The sequence below is a fragment of the Loxodonta africana genome, chromosome 22 (genome assembly GCF_030014295.1).
Source record: "Loxodonta africana isolate mLoxAfr1 chromosome 22, mLoxAfr1.hap2, whole genome shotgun sequence".
In the NCBI taxonomy this organism is placed as follows: domain Eukaryota; kingdom Metazoa; phylum Chordata; class Mammalia; order Proboscidea; family Elephantidae; genus Loxodonta; species Loxodonta africana.
Window position 1 is genome coordinate 40,675,695 of NC_087363.1, and position 27,329 is coordinate 40,703,023.

At 40.5% G+C, this 27,329-nt stretch overlaps 1 protein-coding gene across 15 annotated transcripts in view; it reads right to left on the minus strand.

Annotated features, from left to right (window-relative positions):
• Positions 1–27,329, minus strand: part of ATG7 (autophagy related 7) — a 299,990-nt gene that overhangs the window by 136,366 nt on the left and 136,295 nt on the right. For 11 of the 15 annotated variants that reach the window (XM_023547914.2, XM_023547908.2, XM_023547916.2 and 8 more), the window contains one exon: positions 17,509–17,631. In XM_023547914.2, coding sequence (XP_023403682.1) covers positions 17,509–17,631 — 123 coding nt within the window. Of the gene's footprint in view, positions 1–1,313; positions 11,346–12,329; positions 17,396–17,508; positions 17,632–20,330; positions 20,543–27,329 lie in introns of those variants that run through there. The other 4 variants (XM_023547915.2, XM_064274880.1, XM_064274879.1 and 1 more) reach the window with 4 other exon arrangements.

The following is a 27,329-nucleotide window of genomic DNA, read 5'->3' on the forward strand; positions in this document are numbered from 1 at the left end:
GGTTTCCATAGATATTCTCCCAGTTGGTAGCTTGTTTTTTCACTTTCCTGTTAAGGTCTTTTGATGAACAAGTTTTTAATTTTCATTTATTTGTCTTTTGTGCTTTCGTTATTACATTAGATAATCCATCATTAAAACTAGGCCCCACAGCGTTGCCCCTGCATTTTCTTCTAAGAATTTTATGGTTTTAGTTTTCATATTTAGGTCTTTAATCCATTTCTGTTTTTGTGTATGGTATGATCTCTCTTCATGAACCATGGATTCTGTTTTATTTTTCTGCACGTACAAATCCAATTTTCCCGACACCATTTATTGAAGTGACTCTTCTTTCCCCATCAAAGGGACTTAGCGCCCATCTCAAAAATCAGCTGGCCAAAGATGTGTGGTCTCTCAATTCTATTCCATTGGTCTATGTGTCTATTGTTATACCACTGCCAGGCTCTTTTGATTAATGTAGCTGTACAATATGTTTTAAAATCAAGAAGTGTGAGTCCTCGTACTTTGTTCTTCTCTTTCATCATTGCTTTAGCTATTTCAGGCCTCTTGTCATTCCATATAAACTTGAGGATTGATTTTTCCATTTCTGTAAAGAAGGCTATTAGAATTTTGACTGGGGTCGCATTGATTCTATAGATCGCTTTAGGTAGTACTTACATCTTAACAATATTAAGTCTTCTAATCCACGAACATGAAACATCTTTCCATTTATTTAAGTCTTCTTTAATCCCTTTCAGCAGTGTTTTCTAATTTTCCTTGCAAAAATTTCTCACATTCCTGGTTAAATTTATTCCTACGTGTTTTATTCTCTTGAATGCTATTTAAATGGAATTGTTTCCTTAATCTCCCTTTCAGGTTTATCTCACTGCTGGTGTAAAGAAAGCCACCTGATTTTTGTTGTTGACCTTGGAACTTGCATCTTTGCTGAATTCCTCTATTACTTCTAGAAGCTTGTTATAAAAAAATTTTAGTGAATAGGCAAATTCACAAATACTGAATCAAAAATCAGATGACCATAGACATGTGGGTTTGTTTCTGGATAAGGATCAATTGTATTTCTAAATCTTTTTTAAAGCCAAGTTTCTTTTTAATAAAATGCTAAGCCAAATTAGGTATGGCCTCTGCCAACACAAATTAAGTTAGCAAAAACACATGCATCTTAAGTTTAGCAGCAAAAGAAAAAAAAAAAAAATCACAGCAGTTCATTGTATTTGTAATTAGGGACTCAATGATTTTTTTCTGCAATAATAAGATATAGATATTCCTAGTTTAACACTGATTTCCCACCCCCCCACCCCCCCACCCCCACTGGACAGCTGAATAAAGGTAAGCTGCGGACAACTCTTAATTCTCCTTTACAATTTAGGGAAAAGTAAAGGCCAAGAAGAAAGAAGTTATCTGTTATCTGCCCTTTTTTCTCATTGGTTAGGTAAGTCTAGAGATGGAGTCAGAAGTTTAATGTAAAGCTCATTCTCACAGATTTGACTGGAAGTCAGTCTATTCTTAAACACAATACCAGAGTAAGAAAAGTACAGCGGTTTGGTCTGCCTAGGCCCCAGGATGGTATGGAGAAGGGAACCACACTAGCACCAGCTGCTGTCGAATCAATTCCAACTCATGGCAACCCCATGTGTGTCAAAGCAGAACTGTGCTCCATAGAGTTCTCAAGGCTGTAACCTTTCAAAAGCAGATTGCCAGATGCCTCTGGGTGGGTTCAAACCACCAACCTTTTGGTTAGTAGTTTGCCCCACCAGGGACTCCTGAAGGGAACCATACCACCCAAGAATGCAGTTGTAAGGACACAGAAAAAGGGCAAAATTGCTTTGGAAACTGGTCAGCCTGAAAGGAGAGGTACTCTCTATAAAGCAGGACGCATCCATGTGACCTTGGAAACAGCTTCCTGTCTGTTTCCAGGCTCAGGAGTGTATCGTAAACCTCAAGCTGCAGATGAATACTGAACACTGCTAAAGTTAACAATGTCCAGTTTGCTTAACAAGTCACTTCACTCCTCTGAGCTTTGGCAACCTACTCTGTAAAACTGGGCAATAGCCACCTCGTAAGATTGTTGTGGTCAACCAAAGGCTAGCTGCAAAAGTACCATGAAAATTATAAATAATGTTATTAATATTAGTTGCTACACTTCTCTCAGTACCTTTCGTCAGAGAGATTTCGGGTGCTCTCATATCATGGACCTGTCTGGTATACCTTCTTTCATCCTCTTGTCCTGCCCCTTGAGTTCTAAGTTTCAGGGCCCAGCTCAAAAGCCAGCTCTTGCTAGAAGCCCTATTTCTGTACCTCCAAAGGGTCGCACACTCCTGAAATCTCGCAGAACCTACTGTACTGTATGCTCAAACTTCTGTGCATACCCACTGCCCGGCGGCCTGTTACTTCTCTGCCCTAACTCCCTAACTCTCCCAAGCCCGTCTCCTGCAGGCTGGCCTGGTACCTGTTTCATTCCCCCACACTACCCTGAACTCAAGCAGGGATCAACATATCTGTTGACTGATTAAAAAAAAAAAAAAAATAGAAGCTATGATAAAATATAAATAATGTTTAATTCTAAAAAATTCACGCCTTAGAATATTTGTCATTTCCTTCCCTCTCTGCTCTCTGCCAGCTAACTGAGAAGCAATATGGATCAAAACTAAGATTTCGGAACCAAGAGCCAATTGTATCACAATATGGAAACCCCCCAAATTCAACACATAGCAGCTGTTATGTTTGCAAGTGAGAAGGGTCAGCTGTAAAAATACAATCCCAGAATCATGGTGACAGGGCAAACTGCAAGAATACTTCCCTGGGAGCCCTCCCTGCTGATTGAAAGTCAGGGTCTGCAGAGCCCTGTGCTGAAGGCTCTCAGCCAAGAATTCCTCTTAGTTTGCACTTTCTCTCTCACAGACTGTATTTGGAAAACCCGTCCAACCCAACAAAATGCACTACTTTATCTTATTGTTTTTATAACTCAAAGGCACATACAACTATAATCAGAACTTGTAATCCAGCAAGCTAACTAGTATTCTATTCCACTGAGATAACAGAATTCTGACTACAAATAATAATGATAATTAGTGGTTTAGTTGGCTAATGCAAATCTCCAAGTCTGAAATGATGTATTTCTGTTTGATTTTTTTTAAATACCAAAAATAGCCTTCATAGTTGCATACCTACTTCCTGAAAAGCCTCAGGTGCTAGGGATACCTGGTAGAGGGTAGGGGATCATTGCTAGAGGCTGATGGGCTATCTCAGGAGCCCAAAATGGCTGCCTGAATCAGACCAGGGTGCCCAAGTGATGCCCAGAGGATAAATTCACCCGGAAAAGTCCTGCCTGGAGCAGCAGAATCTCTGGGGCATGTTGCCTCATAGGATAATCCTATCTTCCCATTCGGTTAACAGCGTGGCTGCTAACGAAAAATTCAGCAGTTCAAATTCACCAGCTGCTCCTTAGAAATCCTATGGCAGTTCTACTCTGTCCTAAAGGGTCGCTATGAGTCAGAATCTACTCGATAGCAACAGATTTTGTTTTTTGTTTTTTTTAGTATCTCCCCATTTTAGAGATAAGGCCATCAAAAGAGTTTAAAAGAAATGTTTAAGTTTATATACCAATTGATCTGTACTTAAGTGCTACTGTAAAAAACTTACTTTAAGTACAACATTACCAACTTGAGGCAAAGATAATGGTTTAAGAGGCACTTTTGAAACCCTATGAACTACTGGGGAAATGTGAATATGTACTGGATTTTCGGTGGTGTTATAGAATTACTGCCAGTTGTTCCATGATGATACTGGTGCATTATAGGAGAATGTCTGCATTTTTTAGCAGACTCGTACTAAAAACTTAGGAGGGAGGTGAGGTGTCAGTATATATATGGAACTTGCTTTCAAATGGCTCAGCAAAAGAAAATATGTGAGAGTTTGTGTGTGTGTATATGTGTGTATGAGTTGGCAGGGAGGGAGAGAGGAAGAAAGCGAAAGAGGAGAAAGGGAGAATGAGAGATCAGGTGTGGCAAAATGTTAATTTTTGAGTCTAGGTGATCTATGGGTATTCATTATACTATCCTTTGGCCTTTTTCTGTATGTTTAAAAATGTTCAAAGTAAAAAATCTTGGGAAAAAATAAAGTACTTAGTGGAGACAGAAAATTTAAAATTCAGACCCAGGTTAGGATTCAGATCTCCTAAGTACCTATTTAACCTTACAAAGACAGCCAATATAGTATCTTCCTCTCTCATCTTCCCCTAAGCCTTTCATCTATTTCTAGTATCTTGACTTTCTCCTCCCAGAAAGCATGCAAGGGAGGCAGTTGGCCAGAGTCCTTCCATATTTAACCCAATATTTACTGACTCTCCATGGTATAAGAAGGGTTACATGACTTGAGCAGAGACCACTGCTTTGAAAAATGAGGCACAATAGAAATGAAAAAGATCATTGACATAATCTACACAAAATTCATTCCTACAAACCATGAGCTAACAAACCACATCAGCCTGTCAGACATAGAAAAACACAACACTGCCCTTTGAGAGCCAGAGAAATAAAGGGAAAGGAAAGGAAGCATCAGGAAGCCCAACTCTGTGCATAAGGGCTTGTCTTAGTTATCTGGTGTTACTATAAGAGAAATACATTCATTCACAGTTGAAGAGGCTAGAAGTCCAAATTCAGGGTGCTAACTCCAGGGGAAGGCTTGCTCTCTGTTGACTCTGGGGAAAGCTCCCTGTCATCAATCTTCCCCCAGTCTAGGAGCTTCTCTGCACGTGAACCTCAGGTCCAAAGGACGTGCTACTCTCCTGGCTCTTGTTTCTTGGTGGTGTGAGATCCCCATGGCTCTCTGCTAGCTTCTCTCTTTTACATCTCAAAAGAGACTGGCTTAAGAGGCAACCTAATCTTTTAGGCTGAGTTCTGATTCATTAACATAACTTACTCTAATCCTGCCTCATTAACATCACAGGGTAGAACTGACAACACAGAGGAAAATAACATCAGATGACAAAATGGTGGACAATCACACAATACTGGGAATCATGGCCTAGCCAAGTTGACAGACATCTTGGTGGGACACAATTCAGTCCATGATAGGGCTACCTGATGGCTTTCTTTTCTTTTTTTAAAACGGCTTTATTGAGACATAGTTCACATACCATACATGTCACCCATTTAAAGTGCCCAATTCCATGGTTTTTAGTACATTCACAGAACTACTCTGCAAGAAGCAGATGCACCATTTTATATTCCCACTGCCTGCGAATGAGGGTTCTCATTTCCCTACATTCTCTAGAACACTTGTTATTCTCTTTTTGACCACAGCCATCCTACTGGGTGTGGAGTGGTACCTCACTGTGGTTTTGATTTGCCTTTCCCTGATGGTTAATGATGTCAAGCATCTTTTCATGTGCTTATTGGCCATTTGTATTTCTTCCTTGGAGAAATGTCTACTAAAATCTGTTGCCACTTTTAACTGGGTTATTTGTCTTTTATTGTTGCATTGTAAAGGTCCTTTATATATTTTGGAAATCTATCCCTTATCAGATATGTGCTTTGCAAAAAACAATTTTCTTCCATTCTGTGAGTTGTTTTCACTTTCTTGATAGTGCCTTTGAAGCACAAAGTTTCAAATTTTGATGTAGTTCAACTTATCTATTTTTTTTCTTTTGTTAGGTGCTTTCTTGTTGAATGCTCACTAATTGTGTGGATAGGAATTACTGATCCCATTCTACAAATGAAAAAAAAAAAGCAGCTCAATGAAGCTGAGTAAACAACCTGAGGTCCCACACGGAGTGGCTGTACACGGTTTGCACGGCACAAACTCTACTGCTGAACTCTGTAGCCCCAGTCCCATGGTAGAGCCAGGATTTGAACTTGGAATGTTTAACAGACCAGGGTTGAGGCTACTCATACACTCTGAGTGTTACAGTATAATATGACTGATATTTAAAGGAACTGCTCAGGTATTACAGCTCAACATTCTAAGGATATTGCCACTACTTAAAGTAAGGGGGCTCTGGAGCTCAACATTGGAATCTGTACTAAGAGGCTGTTGTTGTATGCTGTCGAGTGGATTCCTACTCACAGCAACTGTACAGGACAGAGTAGAACTGCCCCATAGGATTTCCTAGGCTATAATCTTTATGGGAGCAGATCACCAGGTCTTTTCTCCCACGGAGCTGCTGGTGGGAAGGAAGCGCCCACCTTTTGTTTAGCAACCGAGCACTTAACCACTGCACCACCAGGGCTCCTTACTAAAAGGTAGTGGCATATTTTATGAATATACTCAATTATGGCAAGGGTAGACTTGAGGTTAGGAAGAAGCCAAAGTCCTGGGCACCAAGTCTGGAGAATGAGTTGAGTTGGATTTTATCATTTGGGATTCATATATACTGTTACCTTTCACCAGACCTATTCAATCTGTATGCTGAGCAAATAATACGAGAAGCTGGACTATATGAAGAACCGGGCATCAGGATTGGAGGAAAACTCATTAACAACCTGCATTATGCAGATGACACAACCTTGCTTGCTGAAAGTGAAGAGGACTTGAAGCACTTACTAATGAAGATCAGAGACCACAGCCTTCACTATGGATTGCACCTCAACATAAAGGAAACAAAAATCCTCACAACTGGACCAACGAGCAACATCATGACGGACGGAGAAAAGACTGAAGTTGTCAAGGATTTCATTTTACTTGGATCCACAATCAACAGCCATGGAAGCAGCAGTCAAGAAATCAAAAGACACATTGCACCGGGTAAATCTGCAGCAAAGGACCTCTTTAAAGTGTGGAAGAGCAAAGATGTCACCTGGAAGACTAAGGTGCGCCTGACTCAAGCCATGGAATTCTCAATCGCATTATATGCATGTGAAAGCTGGACAATGAAAAAAGAAGGCCGAAGAAGAACTGACGCCTTTGAATTGTGGTGTTGGCGAAGAATATTGAATATACCATGGACTGCCAAAAGAACGAACAAATCTGTCTCAGAAGAAGTACATCCAGACTGCTCCTTGGAAGCAAGGATGGCGAGACTGTGTCTTACATACTTTGGACATGTTGTCAGGAGGGATCAGTCCCTGGAGCAGGACATCATGCTTGGCAAGGCACAGGGTCAGCAGAAAAGAGGAAGACCCTCAGTGAGGTGGACTAACAGTGGCTGCAACAGTGAGCTCAAGCGTAACTACGATTGTAAGGATGGCGCAGGACTGGGCAGTGTTTCGTTCTGTTGTGCATAGGGTTGCTATGAGTCGGAAACGACTTGACAGCATGTAGCAACAAGAACATACTGTACTGCTACACATACACACAACAATCAATACAAAGTATGAGGAATATTCTTTTGAGGATCAACTAGCTATGAATTTCAAAACAATGTATCCAAATTTTTTTTCTAGCAATGGCAGCTAGCTATAATAGACACCAAAGAATATGTATAAATTGTGTAAAAGGTGATCACTTTGATACATTTTAAAACATTTTGATACTAAAAACTGACCACTTTTTAAAGTTCCTGAGCATCTCTGTATATCTGAATCAAAATCACTGAATTATTAGAGCTAAAAAGGATCTCACACATGTTTCAATCCCCTCATTTTAAGTGGGGAAACAGACACACAAAACGTTGAAGTTACTCACCCAAGGTTCTCATGAGGACACTAGCAGAACAAAATTTAAGGCTGACTCAGTTCCCAGGTTCTATTTCTTAATATTAGCTGTTTTTACCCTGCTTTTAGCATTTACAATTTCAGTTCTTCTCTCTCCCAGAGACCTCTAAATGGATTATACCATCCAAGACTCCTCTTCTGAAGGGTGGGGAACTCTGCCCAGACTCCGCTGTCTACTCTCCAATTGGATCCTTCTCGAACATCAACTTATCTAAACATCTCCAATCCATGCAGATAACTCTGACAGCAAATAAAAGGGACACATTTTACAATGTGAGCTCTAAATGGGATACTGCCAAGCCTTATTTCAAAAATCAGGCTCTAGTTTCCAACCTAAGGATTCAATGGCTTTCTGCCTGCTGTTTCTGCCTCCCGTCTCCACTGCCCCCTTACTGTGGAGAGAAGGCCAGTGCTGTGTCCTGAGGGATTGCTTCATAAGGAAATATTAAGGCAGGGCACAGTCCCTACACAGGGCCAGTGCAGGTTGGAAGGGGGCTAGCGGGAGACTTTGAGAAAAGAGAACTGGCTTCATGAGCAAGCTAGCTCAGTCCCCAGAGAGATTCCTCTCCACTGGAAACAGGTCTAAGTGCTGCCATCGGGGTTTCCCACAGCTTCTACTGGCCTCCAAAGGCGTATTTGTCATCAGAGGCTCTTGATGAAGCTGTACATAAATATCTGACTGTTGTTAAAGACAAAACAAAACAACAACCAAAAAAATTCCACAGGAACCAAATCAAAACCAGCTGTGTGGGGGAGAGGCCAGAAACTCAGTGTAAGTGCAAAAGACCCAGCAGAAACACTTGTTAATTGTGTTATTTACTTTTCTGAGCAGTAAATGGCCATGCCAGTGAAGTCATATCGCTCCACCATAATGCTTTTCATATGACTTCCATGCTTTGAGAGAAATGGGCATTTTATTATCTAGAATCCTGAATTCTGTAGTGGGTGGGTCAGAACCTGAATTCTAATTCAAATCAGTATATCAGCTCAGTCTCGTTCATTTCTGCCAGCTGTTTTGTGATTTTACATCCTATGTCACATTTGGCACTAAACTTTCTTTTCAAATCATTCATTAGTCCCCGATTCTCCAGAAAGCTCTGTTTAGTAAAAACTTAACAAAAATGCAAAACTATATTAATGGAATACTGTAATTGCGACTCTGGAATCTTAACTGCTTGGCACAACAACAAGTATTGATAATATTAAGGCAAGGGAATAAAACATAGCCTAAAATTAATCCTGGAATCATGGAGCTTGCAAATTTTCAAGAATAAGAAGTATTTCAGGGAAGCTGAGTTATGGGATTTGGGAAGCTGAATTTCTCAAGAATATGCCAATCCAGCTTATTTTTATTAACTTCCTTATGAATCAGCCTTTTCTCTCTAATTAGACTGAGTTTGAAAATTTAGCATTTCTCACAGCACAATGTTGAGTCCATGGTTGGAACTAAATAAATACGTGTGAACTGACACATCTAGTCACAGGATGAGAAATAACCCTAAGAAGACAAGTTGCAGCAAATTTTATGAAACAAATGAAAGCATTCACATGTTTGATTTAGACTGAGCCTTTCTTCAACAAACTCAGGGATTTAAAAAATATTTGGGGGAATACCTCCATAGCTCCATAACTTAGATGTCTGTAGTGCTTTTTTATCTTTGAGGCTATTTATATTATTTCCAATCTGGAAGAACAGGAGTTTAGGAGCAATAGGGAATCAGGGCTAATCTTCAAGCTTCCAAAGTCATCCTAAGTAAGAGTCTTGAAAGTAAATATCAGAACTTCATTCAAAATTCCCCATTAAAGGTCTGGGGACTGTGGTTTCAGGGGACATCTAGGTCAACTGGCATAACAAAATGTATCAAGAAAACGTTCTGCATCCCACTTTGGTGAGAGGTGTCTGGGGTCTTAAACGCTAGCAAGCGGCCATCTAAGATGAATCAATTGGTCTCAGCCTACCTGGAGCAAAGGAGACTGAAGAACACCAAAGACACATGGTAAAGATGAGCCCAAGAGACAGAACGGGCCACATAAACCAGAGATTCCATCAGCCTGAGACTGGAAGAACTAGACGGTGCCTGGCTACCACTGATCACTGCCCTGACAGGGAACACAACAGAGAATCCCTGATAGAGTGGGAGAACAGCAGGATGCAGACCTCAAATTCTCATAAAGACCAGGCTTAACGGTCTGACTGAGACCAGAGGGACCCTGACAGTCACGGTCCCCAGACCCTTTGTTAGCCCAAGATTGGAACCATTCCCGTAGCCAACTCTACAGACAGGGATTGGACTGGACTATAAGATAGACAACAATACTGGTGACGAGTGAGCTTCTTGGCTCAAGTGGTCACTTGAGTCTACCTGGGCAACTCCTGTCTGATGGCAAGATGAGAAGGAAGAGGGGGACAGGAGCTGGTTGAATGGACATGGGGAATAAAGGATGGAGAGAAGGAACGTGCTGTCTCATCAAAAGGAGAGTAGCTGGAGTGCAGGGCAAGGTGTATATAACTTTTTATATGAGAGACTGACTTGTAAACTTTCACCTGAAGCACAATTAAAAGAAAAAAAATACCATTAAAATGGCAACATTTTAAGAAGGTAGGAAGCTGAGTGGGGCCTTTACTCCATGGAGTTCTCTAATACCCCGTGACAGAATATAAATTGTAAACCTACAGAAAAATATGATGGCTGTCTGCCCAAGGCCCCTTTTTCTTTTTGCATTAAAAAAAAATTAATATTTGCCATTTTAACCATTTTCAAGTGCACAAACAATCCAGTGGCATTAATTATATTCACAATGTTTTCAACCGTCACCACTACTCATTTCCAATTTTTTTTCATCAGTCCAAATTGAAACTCTGTACCCATTAACCCCCTCCCAGTCCCTGGTACCTCTAATCTACTTTCTATCTCTATGAATTTGCCTATTCTGGGTATTTCCTACAAGTGGGATCATACAATATTTGTCCTTTTGTGTCTGACTTACTTCATTCAACATGATGTTTTCAGGTTCATCCATGTCACAGTATGTATTAGGACTTCATTTCTCTTTATGGCTGAATAATATTTATTTCATTGTATGTTAGCTGTCTGTGTGTGTCTGTCTTCTCTGATACCAACTGCTAATGCAGTTTTTCTGACCCTAACCACCCAGTGCTAGGTCAGATCTCACAAGTTCAGGGGAGTTGTCCTCCAGATTGCCAACTCTGCCTAGGACTTCAGATATCAGCTGTGAGTTTGGGGTCCCCAGCATCCCCTCACTTCTGAGCTGCTGGCTACAAATTCAAGGTTCCCACTAACCCCTTGGGTTCATAATTTACTAGAGCTCAGGAAAGTGCTATACAGCTTTATTATGGCAAAAAGGATACAAACCAGGGCCAGCATAAAAAAGACATGCATAGGGTAAGTCTTGGGAGGGTCCCCATTGGGGAGTTCATGTCTGAGGGGACACATCATCCTTCTGACCGTCAGTGCCTTTCACCAACGAGGAAGCTCACCAGAGCTTCAGTGCCCAGAGTTTTTATTCGGATTGTATAATGTAGTTATGGCTGGTTGAATCGTTTCTCACCTGGTGGGTCCTTCTGGCATGTCCAACCCCCACCCAACATCAGTCAACTCTCAGGTAGTCATGGTCTGGAGGCCTCATGCATAACAAAGACGCTTCAATTCCAAGGGTTTAGAGGCTGCCTTTCTGGTACTGGGGACAAAGACCAAATTCTTCAGGTGAAGTAATTCTTTACCCCATAGCATGCATACACCACTTTTGTTTAGTCATCTGAGCTTTGGATGTGCTTGAGTGGTTTTCATCTTTGTCTATTGTGAACAGTGCTGCAATGAACTCTGGTGTACAAGTATCTGTTTGAGTCCTTGTGCTTTCAATTGTTTTGGGTATATACCCAGGAGTGGAGTTGCCAGGTCACGTGAGAATTCTATGTTTAACTTTTTGAGGAACTTTCAAACTTTTTCTTTACAACAGCTATGGGTTTTTATAACATTTTACATCCCCACCAGCGGTGTCTAAGGGTTCCAATTTCTCTACATCATGCCAACACTTGTTATTTTCTTTTTCTTTGGATAAATAGCCAACATAGCGGGGGTGAAGTGGCATCTCATTGTGGTTTTGATTTGCATTTCCATGTGTGCTGCCTGGAAATCCTGGTGGCGTAGTGGTTAAGTACTACGGCTGTTAACCAAAGGGTCTGCAGTTCAAATCCTCCAGGTGCTCCTTGGAAACGCTATGGGGCAGTTCTACTCTGTCCTTTTGGGTCACTGTGAGTTGGAATCGACTCGACAGCAATGGGTTTTATGTGTTGGCTACTAGCCAAAAGGTTCGCTATTCAAATCTCATCTAGTGGTGCCTTGGAAGATAGGCCTGGAGATCCGTTTCCAAAAGGTCACAGCCTTGAAAACCCAATGAGAAGTTCTACTCTGCACACGTGGGGTTTTTATGAGTCAGAATTGACTTGACAGCAACTAAAAACAATTGCCAATGACGCTGAACATTTGTTTCATGTGCTTACTGACCATTTGTATCTCTCTTTTGGAGAAATGTCTGTTCCAGTCCTTTGCCCATTTTTTAATTGGGTTGTATGTCTTTTTGTTGTTGAGTTCTTTATATATGATGGATATTAAACTCTTATAAGATTTATGATTTCTAAATATTTTCTCCCATTCTATAGGTTGTATTTTTACTTTTTTTTTTTCATTGTACTTTAGATGAAGGTTTACAGAACAAACTAGTTTCTCTTAAACAGTTAGTACACATAACAATATTTTATGACCTTGGTAAACAATCCCACGACATGTCAGCACTCTCCTTTCTCATACTCTGGGTGCCTACTACCGGCTTTCCTGTCCCCTCCTGCCTTCTAGTCCTTGTCCCTGGGCTGGTGTGCCCTTCAGCCTTGTTTTGTTTTATCGGCCTGGCTGAAGGGTGAACCTCAGGAGTAACTTCATTACTGAGCTAAAAGGGTGTCTGAGGGGCCATACTCTTGGGGTTTCCTCAGCCTCTGTCAGTCTGGTCTTTTTTTTGAGTTAGAATTTTGTTTCACATTTTTCTGCATCTCTGTCCGGGACCCTCTATTGTGACACCTGTCAGAGCAGTTAGTGATGGTAGCCGGGCACCACCTGGTTGTACTGGACTCGGTCTGGTGGAGGCTGTGGTAGTGGTGGTCCATTAGCGTGTTTTTACTTTCTTGATAAAGTCCTTTGATGCACAAAAGTTTTTAATTTTGATGAAGTCCTGAAGTCCCATTTATTGGCTTAGATTATCCAGTCTATATGTTCTTTGCTGCTCATGCTTTTAATGTTGTATCTAAGAATCCATTGCAATACCTCCTCTTTTTCAAATTTAACATTACAAATATAAATGACATTTATAACGTAAATATTTTTAATATTTTAATCTACAATTTGAGATGAAATTAATCTACTACAAACATTTTTCATTAAAATTTTTTTTTGTGTTTTATTTTAGTCATTAAAATTTTTTTTTTTTTTGGCATCCTTTCTCTATAGCCTCATTCCACTAAATGGATTAGGATAATTCTGTTTTCTGGCTAAATCAAATCACCAGTTCTGTTCTTTTTCTCCAGGCTCCATCTCCAATGTTATCCAGTGATTTTCACTCACTGTCTTATCTCAATAGCTGCACTACCTAAAACAAGCTCATCTCTGTAAGCTTGGGCCCCAGTCCCTTGCACCTTGAACTCTCCTCCAATAAAAACTCACCTGGCAATTTGTCTGTTAATCTCAACAGCACTGTGATTATATCAGTAACCTAGGCTAAAACAGTCGCAATCACTTTTGGCTATTTGATAATGGAGGGGTAACACATGCAAACAGTCGGGCTGCATCAGTCAATCTCACTAAATCTGGGTGATCCGTCTAGGAGATATCCCCCAGCCCACTGTCTGTGCGTACCTGTCTATGACAATAAAGGAATTTCGAATCTTTGGTAGGACCAGCTTTGCGTTCTTCCTTCATAAAAGTGCTATACTGTGGGAAGTGGACTGCAAGTATCAAATCATACTGCAAAGTTTAATAGCATCAAAACTTTTTTTTTAAATAAAAAAAGAATTGCCTTACAATATGGATGAATCTTGAAAGCATTACGCTATGTGAAAGAAGCCAGACCCATATCCAGAATAGACATAGATACTAAAGCAGATCAGTGGTTTCCAGACTGTGGGGGCAGGAGGAACGGGGAGTGACTGCTAATGGGTAAGGGGCTTCTTTTTGGAGTGATGAAAGTGTTGTGAACTTAGTGGTAATGGTTGCACAACTCTGTGAATATACTAAAAACAACTAGATTTTATGCTGTAAACAGGTGAATGTTATGGTATGTGAATTACAGCTCAAAGCTGATTTTTAAAAAGATTATCTTGATTTCAGGTAACTCTGGCTCTAGCTGTGTTAGGGCGCTCATGATTCTGAGTAGCATACCAGAAACTGCTGGCCTCTGGGATCTTTATTCGGACTAGAACACTCTGGCCTTCTAATTGTTTCCCTTTCCCTACCAAATCCAACTTTTCTTTTTTAAAAAAGACTACTCATCCTTTAAAACAAACTGAACTATTTGTTCCCTTCTCTGTGAAGTTCTCCTTGACAACCTAGTCCCCTAGGCAGGAGTAACTGCTTTCTCAGTACTTAATATATAAATGACTAAAACATTTCTGATGACGTTAAAACCAACCAGTTGCCGTCAAGTCAGTTCTGACTCATGGCAACTCCATGTGCGTCAGGGTAGAACTGTGCTCCATTGGGTTTTTGATGGCTGATTTTTTGGAAGTAGATCACCAGGCCTTTCTTCTGAGGTGCCTCTGGGTGGACTGGAACCTCCAACGTTTTGGTCAGCAGCAGAGTGTGTTAACTGTTTGCACCTCCCAGGGACTTAACTCCTCTGGTGATATTAAACCAGTTGCCATCCAGTCGGTTCTGACTCATACGACCCTACAGGACAGAGCAGAACTGCCCCATAGGGTTTCTAAGGAGTGACTGGTAGATTCAAACTGCCAATCACTTGGTTAACAGCAAACTCAACCACTACACTGCCAGGGCTCCGATGATACTAGAGCTCACTGTTCACATCTCTGCTTCTCACACTACGCTATGAGCTCTGAGGGCCCGGACAGTGTCTTGTTAACTTTCGTATTCAGTTACTAGCACAGCACCTCGCATCTACATTTTCAAAAGATGTCTAAGAATTTATTTTTAAAGATAGTATTTGTACAAATCCATATTTTATAAACCAGGTATACAGTGTTACATATCGCATAAAATTATCTAGTTGACTCTTTTACAATTCTAATTTTGATTGATGAAAACAACCCAAGACGAGTACTAACTGAGCTTCTTGATTACGTCGCTAGAATAAATAAGCTAGGCCCTTTTTAGATAGAATGAAGAATTTTGAATTTTTATTACTGAACATTGATGAATGCCCTGGGAATGAAGCACATAAATCAAAAGACTACCTTTACATAGATATGTGGATATTTTATATAAATGTTTATTTTACTTATACACACACAGTTTTTTTTCACAGTAATATAAAATGATGTGGGTAAGCCAATGATTTCTGTGAGCATTTTATTTTGCCCCTTATCTTAAAACAGAGTCCTATCTAGTGATTTTTAAGAAAACTAATAATCCTTTTCTAAGACACAGGTGGAAACTCAAATACCTATAAAAGCCATCAACTGAAAGGCATCATTGAGGGTATTGTTTATCTACAAATTTTGCTTCTCAACTTCCACCTAACCATTGCTATTCACAAATGTAGTCTTGGGGTTGCCAGATCTGACTTTTCAGAAGAAGCTAGAAACAGGGAAACTAAGGCTTTTATATAAAACTCATGATTTTTAAATGTTGGCTTAATTCAAAATTTAATACATAGGGCAGGCCAAACAAAACACACCTGCAAGTCATATCTGGTTCATAGGCCAACCAGCTTACCACTGCTAATCTAAAATTTGATGTGTGGCTTATGATTCCAAAACTATAAATGTAATTTAATGGAAGAAAAACTCAAAACTGCAATTTGTGGATGAAGCCATGTCTCCTGCCCCATCCATCCATTTAGTCATAACTATTCCTCTCTTAAGCTTCCCTTTCTTTTCCTGAGTTTCTGAAAAGGCTATTAATTCAACTAAAATGCAAAACATACCAGGTTAAATGAAGGAATCTGCCCATTATCCCAGCATCTGCTCTGTTTTAGAGTGAAATATGGGGTCAATTTCAGCTTGCAATTCTTCTAGCCAACTCAAGAGAAATATGTGAAGTATTTCTAGTGGGGTGGAAAAATTCCCACAGCCAAATCGTCAAGTGATTGTATGGCTGAAAAGATCTATAAGTTATTTCTCTCTTACCATCAGGCACTGCCAAAACCAAATTCGTGGCTGACAAGTCGATTCCAACTCAGAGCAACCCTACAGGACAGAGCAGAACTGTCCCATCAGGCAGTACAGCACCTCTCAAAAAACAAGATGGCTGCCACGGTCACTACCATGATATGCACTCTCTCTGGAAACCCAATCATAACCTGGGGAAGATCTCCAAGTCTTTCAAAGCCCTTCGGAGATGCCATGCATCTTCTGAAACTGAAGGTAAGAGAGTCCCTGTGGTTCTAACTATTGGCCCTAAAATGGAAGATTGCAGTTATTGGAGATCCAGAGGATACCAAAGCAAGTTAAAGAAGAATAAGTTTCAGTTCTAAGTCCAGCACTAGAGATGCACCACCTTACCTCCCTGGTATATTTGAACAACTCTGCTATTTCTACATGGTTTTCTGACACCCAGTCCTAGTTCTACTCTTCTAAACAGCAGACTGCCCCACCTCCCACCAGTACTGGGCCCGGCCATCTACTCACTGGCCACTTGGAGCCTCCCCCAAGCGGTGAGGACACACAGCCCAAGGGGGAGTTTTATCAGTGAACAGGACTAACAGCAACTTTGCAAGTGCCCTACTCCTCGAGCACAGGCAACAAGGCTTTCTTAGATAGTACAGGCTATGCTATGATAGGCAACATTGTTCCCAACAGCTTCTTCATCCAAGCAAGCAAGAGAAAAGATGTTGACAACATCTACCCATTTATAGGAATTGTCCATTTTTCTAAGTGACATGAACAGCTCCACCATCATCTACATTGTTCCCTTTTCTAAGAACAGTGAGCACTTGGAAAAAACAAATGATTATCTTTTAAACTCAGTCTTTTTTTAAAAAAAAAAAAAAAGGATGTGGTTACCCAGGAGATTATAGTCTGCAAATATTTCTAACTGACAAACAAAAACATGATATGAAAGCCATAGTAAAAAGATGCTACAAACAGTGGCCAGGCTCCCTGTGACCCAACAACACTTCTCTCAGAGTTGAATGGTACATAATAACTCTCTCAAGGTGTGACTGGGGAAGCCATTTCATGGTCGGGTTCAGTAGCCTAAGACAGCTGATTAAAATCTGAAATAAAATTTAGGTGTGCTCTTTTTGAGGAACACGGCCACAGTCCAACGTCTTAACTGACTTGGATTTTGGTACGTGAACATTAGATCCGACCCTCCAGTGGCCACAGACATGCAGACCTCTGTAACGACAGGAGGATCTTGGAAAATCAGTAACCTGCACCTCCTTTATCAGCAGTTTTTGTGCATTAGGCACCTACCAGACAGCAACTCACCTGCATCAGCATTCAGCAATTTCAGCAGGTTCCTTCTTATGATACCTAGGAGACTTATTTAGTAATATTTGCTCTAAGAAAAAAAGATATCATAATTAACTGCTTTCTCCTTTTCCCATAAAGCTGAATATCAAATGGGCTTTGAATGCATCAGTCCTCAACACAGAAAGCTTGTTTTGTTCTTACCTCGGCAGCTTGGGTCTCTTGATGTAGCAACGTAAGACCAGTCAAGTCTTCTAAGAAGGAATGTGAAGAATTAAACACCTTCGCTAGGAACGAAAATCCTTCTTGTTCATACTGATCAAGAACCTGTAAAACATTTATATATTTTAACATGTTTCTATTTTTTTTTACAACATTTGTATTTCTTAATGCATTTTTAAATGCATCGTTAAGAGCTTTCACTTCCAACAAGCATAAATCAAAAACACTGCTGTAGTAAAATAAAGCTAAGAGTAGAATTAAATATGGAGATGACAATACAGTTTGGTGGGCAAAAAACTTGGAAGGCTTAGGATATATCACTTTTTTTTCTTAGAAAAAAATGACAATTCTATCTTCTAGTCCAGGCACCAATTTTTCCCAAATAAAATAAGTTTCATGCAAATTCACTAAAAGTTCTGGAAGAGTTGTTTGCTATTACTGATTCTACAGTTGACTTGTTAGAAAAATAAATAACAGGTGGAAGAAGAGCCAAGAAAAAAAAATTTAAAGGATGAAGAGAAAGGGACAAAGGATGAGAAAATACAACCTATTAGCTAGCCAAATACACTTTAAAAAATGATTAAAAAATGGAAAAATAAATTTCAACTGGTACTTTGCCAAAAAAAGATATCAATTGGCCAATAAACAGACGAAAAGGTGCTCAATCTTATAAGTAGTGAGTGAAATAAAGACTAAAACCGCATAGTAATTCTGTTTTACACTCACCAGAACAGTTAAAATGAAAAAGACAGAAAATACCAAGTGCTGGCAACCAGGACTCTCATGGGAATGCAAAATGAGACATCAGAGGTGGCACACTTATATAACCTACGATCCAGCAATTCCACTCCTAGGCATATATACAACAAAAATGTGTATATATGTGCACCAGAAGACGTGACCAATGTTCATAACGGCGCTATTCATAATAACCCCAAACTAGAAACCACTCATGTGTCTGCCAACAATAGAACAGGTAAACAAATTGACGTATTTACACAACAGAGGAGACTTGGTTGTGCAGTGGTTAACAGCTTGGCTGCTAACCAAAAGGTCAGCAGTGTGAATCCACCAGCACTCCCTGCAAACCCTACGGGGCAGTTCTACTCTGTCCTACAGGGTCGCTATGAGTCGGAAACTACTTGACGGCAACTTTTTTTTTTTTTTTTCACACAATGGACTACTGTACAGTAATGAGAATGAACAAACTACAACTACATACAATGATAGATGATTCTCCAAAACAATGTTAAATGAAAGAAGGTATAAGCAGTGTCAACAATATAAAGTTAAAAAAAAAAAAAAGGTAAAATAAACCTCTTGTTACCTGTGGAGGGATCGTGACTGGAAGGAGGCATAAGGGAGGCTTCTGGGATGCTGGCTGATTCCGACTCATGGCAACCCCATGTGTTACAGAGCAGAGCTGCTCCACAGGGTTTTCTTGGCTGTAACCTTTATGGAAGCAGATTTAGGCCTCCCTTACGTGGTACCACCGGGTGGGTGCAAGCCACCAACCTTTCAGTTAGTAGTCAAGTGCAAATCATTGGCACCACCCAGAGACCTTGGGCCGCTGGATATATATACTTATTATATCACATTTAGGAATTTATCATATTTATCACACTTAGGAATTCAATGATCATAGAAACTATAAATTTCAGAAAACAGTGAACCAGAATGCCTTAGAAATTCCCCTAGAACACAGAAGAATTGGATAAAGAAATAAATGCTTCAATAAGATAGCAGATTATCAGAGACAAATCCAAGATATTGATTACACATGAATAGAGAGGTTGGCAAAGTAATAACACAAGAAATGGAAACAATTTTAAAATTCTCCTTGCATAAAATGAAAATTCATAAAGCCTTCAATCCAGCAATTCCACTTACAAGACTTTTTATACAGGTACAGTTACACATGGGCACCAAGACCAATGGGTAAGGATGCTCACTGAAGCATTACTTGCAGCAGAATTTGAACCTGGTTGTTCCAGTTCAAACTCCTACCGACAATTTGCATTTCTAACAAGTTCCCAGGTGATGCTAATGCTGCTGGTTAGGAATCAATTCTGAGAGCCACTAGTAGAGCGGTGATTAAAATCACATGCATAAGAATCACCTGGGGATCTTGTTAAAATGTAGATTCTGATTCAGTATACCTGGGGGTGGAAATGCAAATTCTCAGCAGGGGTTCCAACCAGACCGAACCAATTGGAAGCCCCGGTTTGCACCAATGAAAGACTGGAAACAACTGACCTTTAAAGGGGGCCTGAAGAACTAAATCACGGCACAAACACTCAGTGGCATATTCTGTAGCCATTGAAAGAATGAGGCAGCTCTTTAGTACCGATATAAGTTGACTTCAAGACATAGTGATATATTAAAAAAAAGCAATGCCCAGAACCATGTGTATCCTATTTATGTTTAAAAAAAAAAGGTGGGTGGGGGAAGAAGAGGGGAAAATGCACAGATACATGCTTGTTTGTGCACGTAATCTCTGTAAGAACACACATATACACTGGCATAAAGCAGTTGCTTCTAAGGAGGGAAACATTTACTGTATATTCTTTTGTACTACCTGAGTTTTTAAAACCATGTGCCTTTATTATGTAAATAATATTGAAATTTTACTTTGGACTTTGAGTTTCCAGTCTAACACGTAAAGAGCTTAGAAGCTGACACTCCCATCCATAACAAGAAAAAGCTGAACAAACTGAAAACAGACAACTCTTCTTCCATCCATCAGGGAATTGAGGTCTCAGGGCAAACTGCTGCCCTGAAATACACAGAAAATCACAGCTTACCTGGAGCAGAAGCCCCGAGCTGGTATCAGTACTGGTAGGAACATATTAAACTGTAATTGATGAATTGCTAGAGGCTCAGTGTAGACCAGCTTGAGTTAAAAACTCCAGGGGGACCCAGTCTTTGGGGAGGGGGGCACACTTCCATGAGTTTTACCACCAGGAGGCCCGCCAGGTTCTCACTGCGAAGACTGGAGAAAAATTCACTTCTGCTTCTGGCAGGGGGAGGAGAAAAGTAACTATTTTAAAATACGCCCAGAGCGCTCTCTTCTCCTTAACAAGGCCTGCCTTCAAGAATACTATTTTACAGAACCTAAACGACTCTGTTTAGCAATGGGTTTTGGGTTTTTTTAAACACACTTGGTGGAAACCCTGGTGGTGTACTGGTTAAAGCCAAGTCTGCTAACCAAAAGTTCAGCAGTTCAAATCTACCAGGCGCTCCTTGGAAACTCTATGGGGCAGTTCTGTACTGTCCTATAGGGTCACTATAAGGCAGAATCAGCCTAAAAGCAATGGGTTTGGGTTTGGGTTTGGTTTTGTAAACAAACTTGGGTTTTATCAGAACCTAACCCACACAGCGTCTCTATGAGTTGGAATCTATGACAGCAGTGGGTTTAAACCCATACAGGGTCACTATGAGTAGGAATCGACTGGATGCAATGGGTTTGGTTTGGTTTTAACCCACCTGGGGGAAGGGAAAAACCCAACCCCAGTCCCCTCTAGCCTTCCTGACTTCACCTAAGGAGAGAGAGAATTTTACTTATTTTTTTTCATTGCTGGAGAAAAGGTCTCAGAAGAGGTACAAGAAAAAAACTAAAAGTATTGATGAAAAGGTGGCCCTACAGAGAAGGGACAGCCCTTTCTCAGGGACAGAAAGTACGAAGGTAAAGATGAGCAATTGGGAAAGAAGGTAACTGGGGGGCTGATGAGCTTTGAGTCTTCAAACAGCAGGCAGCAAGATCATTTGCTGATAGAGAGGGGGTTGGGATGGAATATGGCGCTTAAGGAGAGTGGTGATGGTCAGTGGCAGCTGTGTGGAAAATTTGAGAAAGAAGGCTGACCAGCAATACGTAAAGGGCACTAAGCAATGTGAGATACCTCCTCAGGACAGAAAATATGGGTTTTGGGAGACAGGCAATAAAGATCCATCCAAGCCTGGGGACTTGCAGGCTAACGGTAACAAAGAAGTGAAAGAAACTGAGGGGCTGGTTGAGTACCACTGAAGGGACTGGGAATGGGGCTCAGGCTCATAAGGAAAGAACAGCAGGCTGGAGGGAACAGAGACTGGGAAGACAGGAGAGCTGGCAGAGCAGGGGCGACTGTTATGCCTCAAGAGATAAACAAGGTAAAGACTTGAGCTGATTAGCCACGGTAGATTAATTTGACAACCTGGAGAGACAGGCATTTAATAAATAACTGCTTCTCTCAGTAATAATGAGATTCCTTACAAATCAGAATGCTATCTCAAGAAAAATGCAGATGGAAATTAAATGATCTTTTTTGAAATCATAAATATGTTTAGTGCCCACTTATTTCTGAGTGAACCATTAAGCTAAATACTTGCTTCCTGTTAGGTTTCTAGTAAGATGAAAGAAATGATTTTGAAAAACAGACAAGAACTTTGAAAAAAAAAAAAAATAGAAGAATTCCAGAGGTGATACTGTGTTCCCACCTTAATTAAGCTCTCAAATTTTTAAGCCTATCTTTCCACAGATAATTTCACAGTGGTGCAAAGCTAACAGTGGAAAAACTAACAGCTGGGGCAGAATGAAGGGAAGGCCTCCCCCACAATCAGGATGTACAGAAAGTTTAATGCTGAAATGTTATTAATAGCACTGGCTTAAAAAAATATGTGGAAAAACTTAATCCTCTAGGGGCATATTTAATCACTCAAGGGTTTTCCAGTATTCTCTTTATGTGCTGGGAAGTTAATCTGTGTTACGAGTATAAGCAGCTTATAAAAGGTATGGGAAAACTTTTCCCCCTACAAACAGCTTAACCTTCTTAAAGGGGAAAATGCGTTTAAAACTATCCGAAAAGAAAAAGAAAAAAGGATACTATCGCCACGAATATTAGAACTGTAACAAGCTGTCAGTCTACACACGTTACACCTTATAGGTGAATAATACATGTTCCTGTGAAGTGTGTTGTTGTTAGGTGCCATCAAGTCAGTTCCGACTCATAGCAACTCTGTGTACAACAGAACGAAACACTTCTCGGTCCTGCGCCAGCTGCACAATTGTGTACACATATTAAATTTTGGAAAGTTATAAATATTCTAAAGGCACTGGGAGAGTCTGCTAAATAGAGAAATAACAATGACTCTTTTTGTATAAAGGTATGGGATCCTTTTCTGACAGACATGATTTTCTGTACTTCTCTGTTTTGTAAGGCTGAGTTTTCTTTATTCATGACATACATGAACCCACATTCCTGGACAAAGATGGAAGAATCTCTTCTTAAAACACAATATTAGGAATAGCACTTGTTTGTTGAGAATCTTGGGTGACTCCTTACTGTTTCTTTGATCAAACCCATACATGCCAGCTAGGCATTTAAGTCCCTCCATAAGCCTCCAATTATGGGTGACTTTCTGGAAAATGTCTTTCACAGGGTCTAAGATCTCCTGACAACACTATGTAATGGTTTTCCTCTCATGAGAAACAAAGAATTTGTAGTTTGCAAATACTATTATTCTTGAAACAAGGGACACCAGGAATTGACTATCCCATCTAAAAAAAATCTTAACTATTTTCAAATACAGAAGGAAACATGCAATTTCTACAAACCTCTTGTTTAAACTCTCTTTTGCTTAGAAATCATGCTTACTTGGTCTTGATTTAAAAATACACATGTGTACATATTTCTCAAAAGATTAAGGAAACTTGCCCAGCGTCCCAAATATGGCAATAGATGAGTATAACTGGAAGTCACCAGAGCCCTTCATTTCTGTCTTAAGGGAATCCATAAAAGAAGGGTCAGAACACTCCTCTCTTAGGGACAGTCACCCAGTCATGTCTGCGGAGGCTTTGCTCCAAGCTGAAGGCCAAAGCCTCTGTCTTCCACTACACTCACTGAGGGAGCTATTCCAGAGTGCAGAATCCCCATTTCGGGTAACGAGCTGGAAGCAATGCTAATAAGACCAGGACACCCCTTGACTAATTTGTCTCTTGATGTCCTGGGATTTCCCTCATCATAATAAAAACAATTTCAGACCAGAAAAAAAAGCTCTGATTTCAGCAGCCCCTAAAATACTGCCCCCAGCTCCTCCACAGGACTGTCACCTTGGGAAAGCTCCACCTCCTTTCTCTTTCCCTCTTAGTGCTGCCCTACTCAGATCTTGTGCCTTCCCCATTAACATGGATCCTTTACTTTGTCAAAACTCAGCTCAAGTATCAACTCCTGCAAGACACCTTCCCTGATTAACTCCACTCCCTATGGTCTTTCCTTTCCTTTTGTATTCTCTGACCCCTCTCCCCATGGCACATTGGGCTGCCAAAGGGATTGAGGGTGACGGTCTGCTCCACTGTCACTGGTGATCAAGAGTTGATGGCATTTTCAAATATCAACCAGATGTCCAATGACTTTCTGTTTCTATATATGTCAGTGATACAAAGCATATAATGGACGAGAAAATAACCGCACGTGGGAACACGTTGCTATCATCGTAACTACATCTGATGCTGTTAACTCATGCTATTGGATACAGGCAGGGTTTATACGAGCAAACTTTAAAAAAAAGGACAGATCTGAGTTCAAGACATATAATCGTACGTCAAAAACTATAGCATTAATCAGGATAGTTACTGGCATGCCCAAAATAAAGAACAGATAAGTCTTTTGTTCTTTGCCTGAAGTCGCTGAATACTGTACATTATTCTTAGGCAACCAAATGCAAAATGGCACAAGGGTCATTTAGCGGATACGGGAGGCTGCAAATTAGAACATCAAAGAGCTTGAAAATTGAGATAATTTATTTTAGAATAAGAGTTCCAATGCTTTGATATTTTAATTGAACTTACGGTACGACATATAACTGTATTATAAATAATCAAATAATGTTACAGCTTGGTATCTTCGCCTGCCAAGATCAGAATTCTACTGGGGTCAACAGAGTAGAAGCAAAGAAACCCAGAATTTGGAATCGACATGCAACTGGGAGTAATCGATCCTACAATAGTGGGCAAAACTCTCCATATCTTTGAGCCTGTTTCCTCATCTCAAAAATGGGGTTGCAATTGCAGGCCTGTCTCCCTACTAACTGAGATACAAACAAGATTTCATGACTTTCATCACTGAATAAGAATGGTTTACAAAGGACTATAGAAGTCCTATGCATTTATTACTTTTAAAATATAATTATCATCGCCAGATAGAGCTTGTTAAGTACAGGAAACACATGACAAGAAGACACATACTGATGTCAGCAAAAATCATGGGTTAAGGACCTCTGCAAATTCTCTTCCCCGTAGAAGCAAAGGGAAGACTGGCAGAGCCTGGAGAGTTTATTCAAAACAAACAGCCGAACCTAAAAACAGCGAACTTTGTGGCATTTAACTTGTGCTATTCTGATCCCCTCACCAGCTCCTCAGTTGCCTGGAAAACCAACACATGATCACAGTGATCTCTGGGATCTGGAGGGAAACTGGGGCAATGAAGACAGTCTGGATTCAGATAGTGATGACGTTACACAACCTTGTAAATATACTAAAAACCACTGAATTTTATACTTTCAAATGCTGAGTTTTATGGCAGGTGAATTATAATTTTTTATGAGCTCTTGGTATGAGGATCTAGTTTAGAATGTGCCTGTAATGCAGTATGAGCGATAAGACACTCTCTGGATAGATGACTACACATACCCCACACCCCAATCCGTGGACAGCTTGTTGTTGTTAGATGCCTTTGAGTCAGCCCCTGAAGTCATGGTGACCCAATGCACAATGGGGTAGGACCATCGTGTTCCACAGGGTTTTTATTGGCTGATTTTCAGAAGCAGATCGCCAGGGCCTTTCTTCCTAGTTGGTCTTCCTCTGGAAGCTCTGCTAAAACCTGTTCAGCATTAAAGCAACCCACAAGCCTCCACTGACAGACGTGTGGTGGTTGCCCATGAGGTTGCATTGGCTGAAATGCTTTTTCAACAATGTTTCATTTCCAATCAGTCTGGGTGTTTGGAGCTAAGTAAGTTCCAAGTTTAGTGTATCATCTTAAGAGATCAAAAATACTTCTGAAGATCCTTGGAAGGATAAATCAGTATGTATAGTGAAGAGAAAGAGAGAGAAGACAAAGGAAGTTCTCTTAAGATGCTTTATAACCTTCAATTTTGGGGGAGTGGTATGGGATCAGAACCACCACCTGTCAGTTTGTTGTACTGTGGTGGCTTGCATATGGCTGTGATGCTGGAAGCTATGCCACCAGTATTTCAAATACCAGGATGGTCGCCTATGGTGAACAGGTTTCAGTGGAGCTTCCAGACTAAGACAGATTAGGAAGAAAGGTCTGGCAATCTAATTCTAAAAATTAGCCAAAGAAAACCCTATGGATCACAATAGAACATTGTCCAATATAGTGCTGGAAGATGAGTCCCCTAGGTTGGACCAAAAACCCACTGCCGTCGAGCCAATTCCAACTCATAGTGACCCTATAGAACACGGTAGAACTGCCCCATAGAGTTTCCAAGGAGTGCCTGGCAGATTCAAACTGCTGACCTTTTGGTTAGCAGCTGTAGCACTTAACCTCTACGCCACCAGGGTTTCCCCCTAGGTTGGAAGGCACTCAAAATACACAGTGGCCGTAACAATGGGCTTGAACATACCCATGATTATGAGGATGGTGCAGGAACAGGCAGCATTTTCTTCTGCTGTACATAAGGGTGCCATGAGTCAGAATTAAAGGCCAGGATATTGTTTATGATCAAAATATTTACAAATGGGTACTCTGACCAATTAGTCTTCTAGACATGCTATTCCAGGTGATAAATTTGAGGAGGGCTTATTTTAAACATTAATACGTGTCAACAGGCAAACTAGAAAAAATGCAAACAAGATGTTTTTCTAAGAATTACTACAGCCAAAACCACTTGATACATTCATTTAAATATTTATAGACAGCCTGTTCTAGGATCTAGGCTTCTTCAGAAATTCAGCTTATTTCTACATAGGAGTTCCATCTTTGGTGCTGGAGAGAAGCAAATATCCCTTGTGATGTGCAAGGCATCCAGAGCTATCTGTGCATTTGTGATAGCCATATTTTGGCCTCAGGTTTGCTTATGCACTAACACTTTGTTGGTTTGGTTTCATTTCCTTAAGCTTTTTCATTGGCATTCCCGTTAATATCTAAAACTTAGAAAAAAGAACCAGACTGCCTTACCTGTCTTCATTATCTAGTGCTGCCATAACAGAAATACCACAGTGGATGGCTTTAAACAAACAAATTTATTCTCTCACACTTTAGGAGGTTAGAGGTCCCAACTCAGGATGCCAGCTCCAGTAAAAGGCTTTCCCTCTCTGTTGGCTCTGGGGGAAGGTCCTTGTCATCAAGCTTCCCCTGGGTCTAGGAGTTTCTCAGTTCAGAGACCCCAGGTCCAAAGGGCAAGTTCTGCTCCTGGCTCTTCCTTCCTGGTGGTAGAAGGTCCCTCTCTCTCTCTGCTCACTTCTCTCTTTTATATCTCAAGAGGCTGACTCAAGATACAACCTAATCCTGTAGATTGTGTCCTGTCTCATTGACATTACTGCCTCTAATCCTGTCTTATTAACATCATAGAGTTATAGGATTTACAACACATAGGATAAGTACATCAGATCACAAAATGGAGGACAACCACACAATACTGGGAATCATGGCCTACCCAAGCTGCCACACGTTTTGGGGGGACAAATTCAATCCACAACATTACTTAAGTCTCAACATGCAAAAGAAAGATTTTCTTCCCCCTAATTAAAGGCCGGAAACCCTGGTGGCGTAGTGGTTAAGTGCTACAGCCGCTAACCAAGAGGTTGGCAG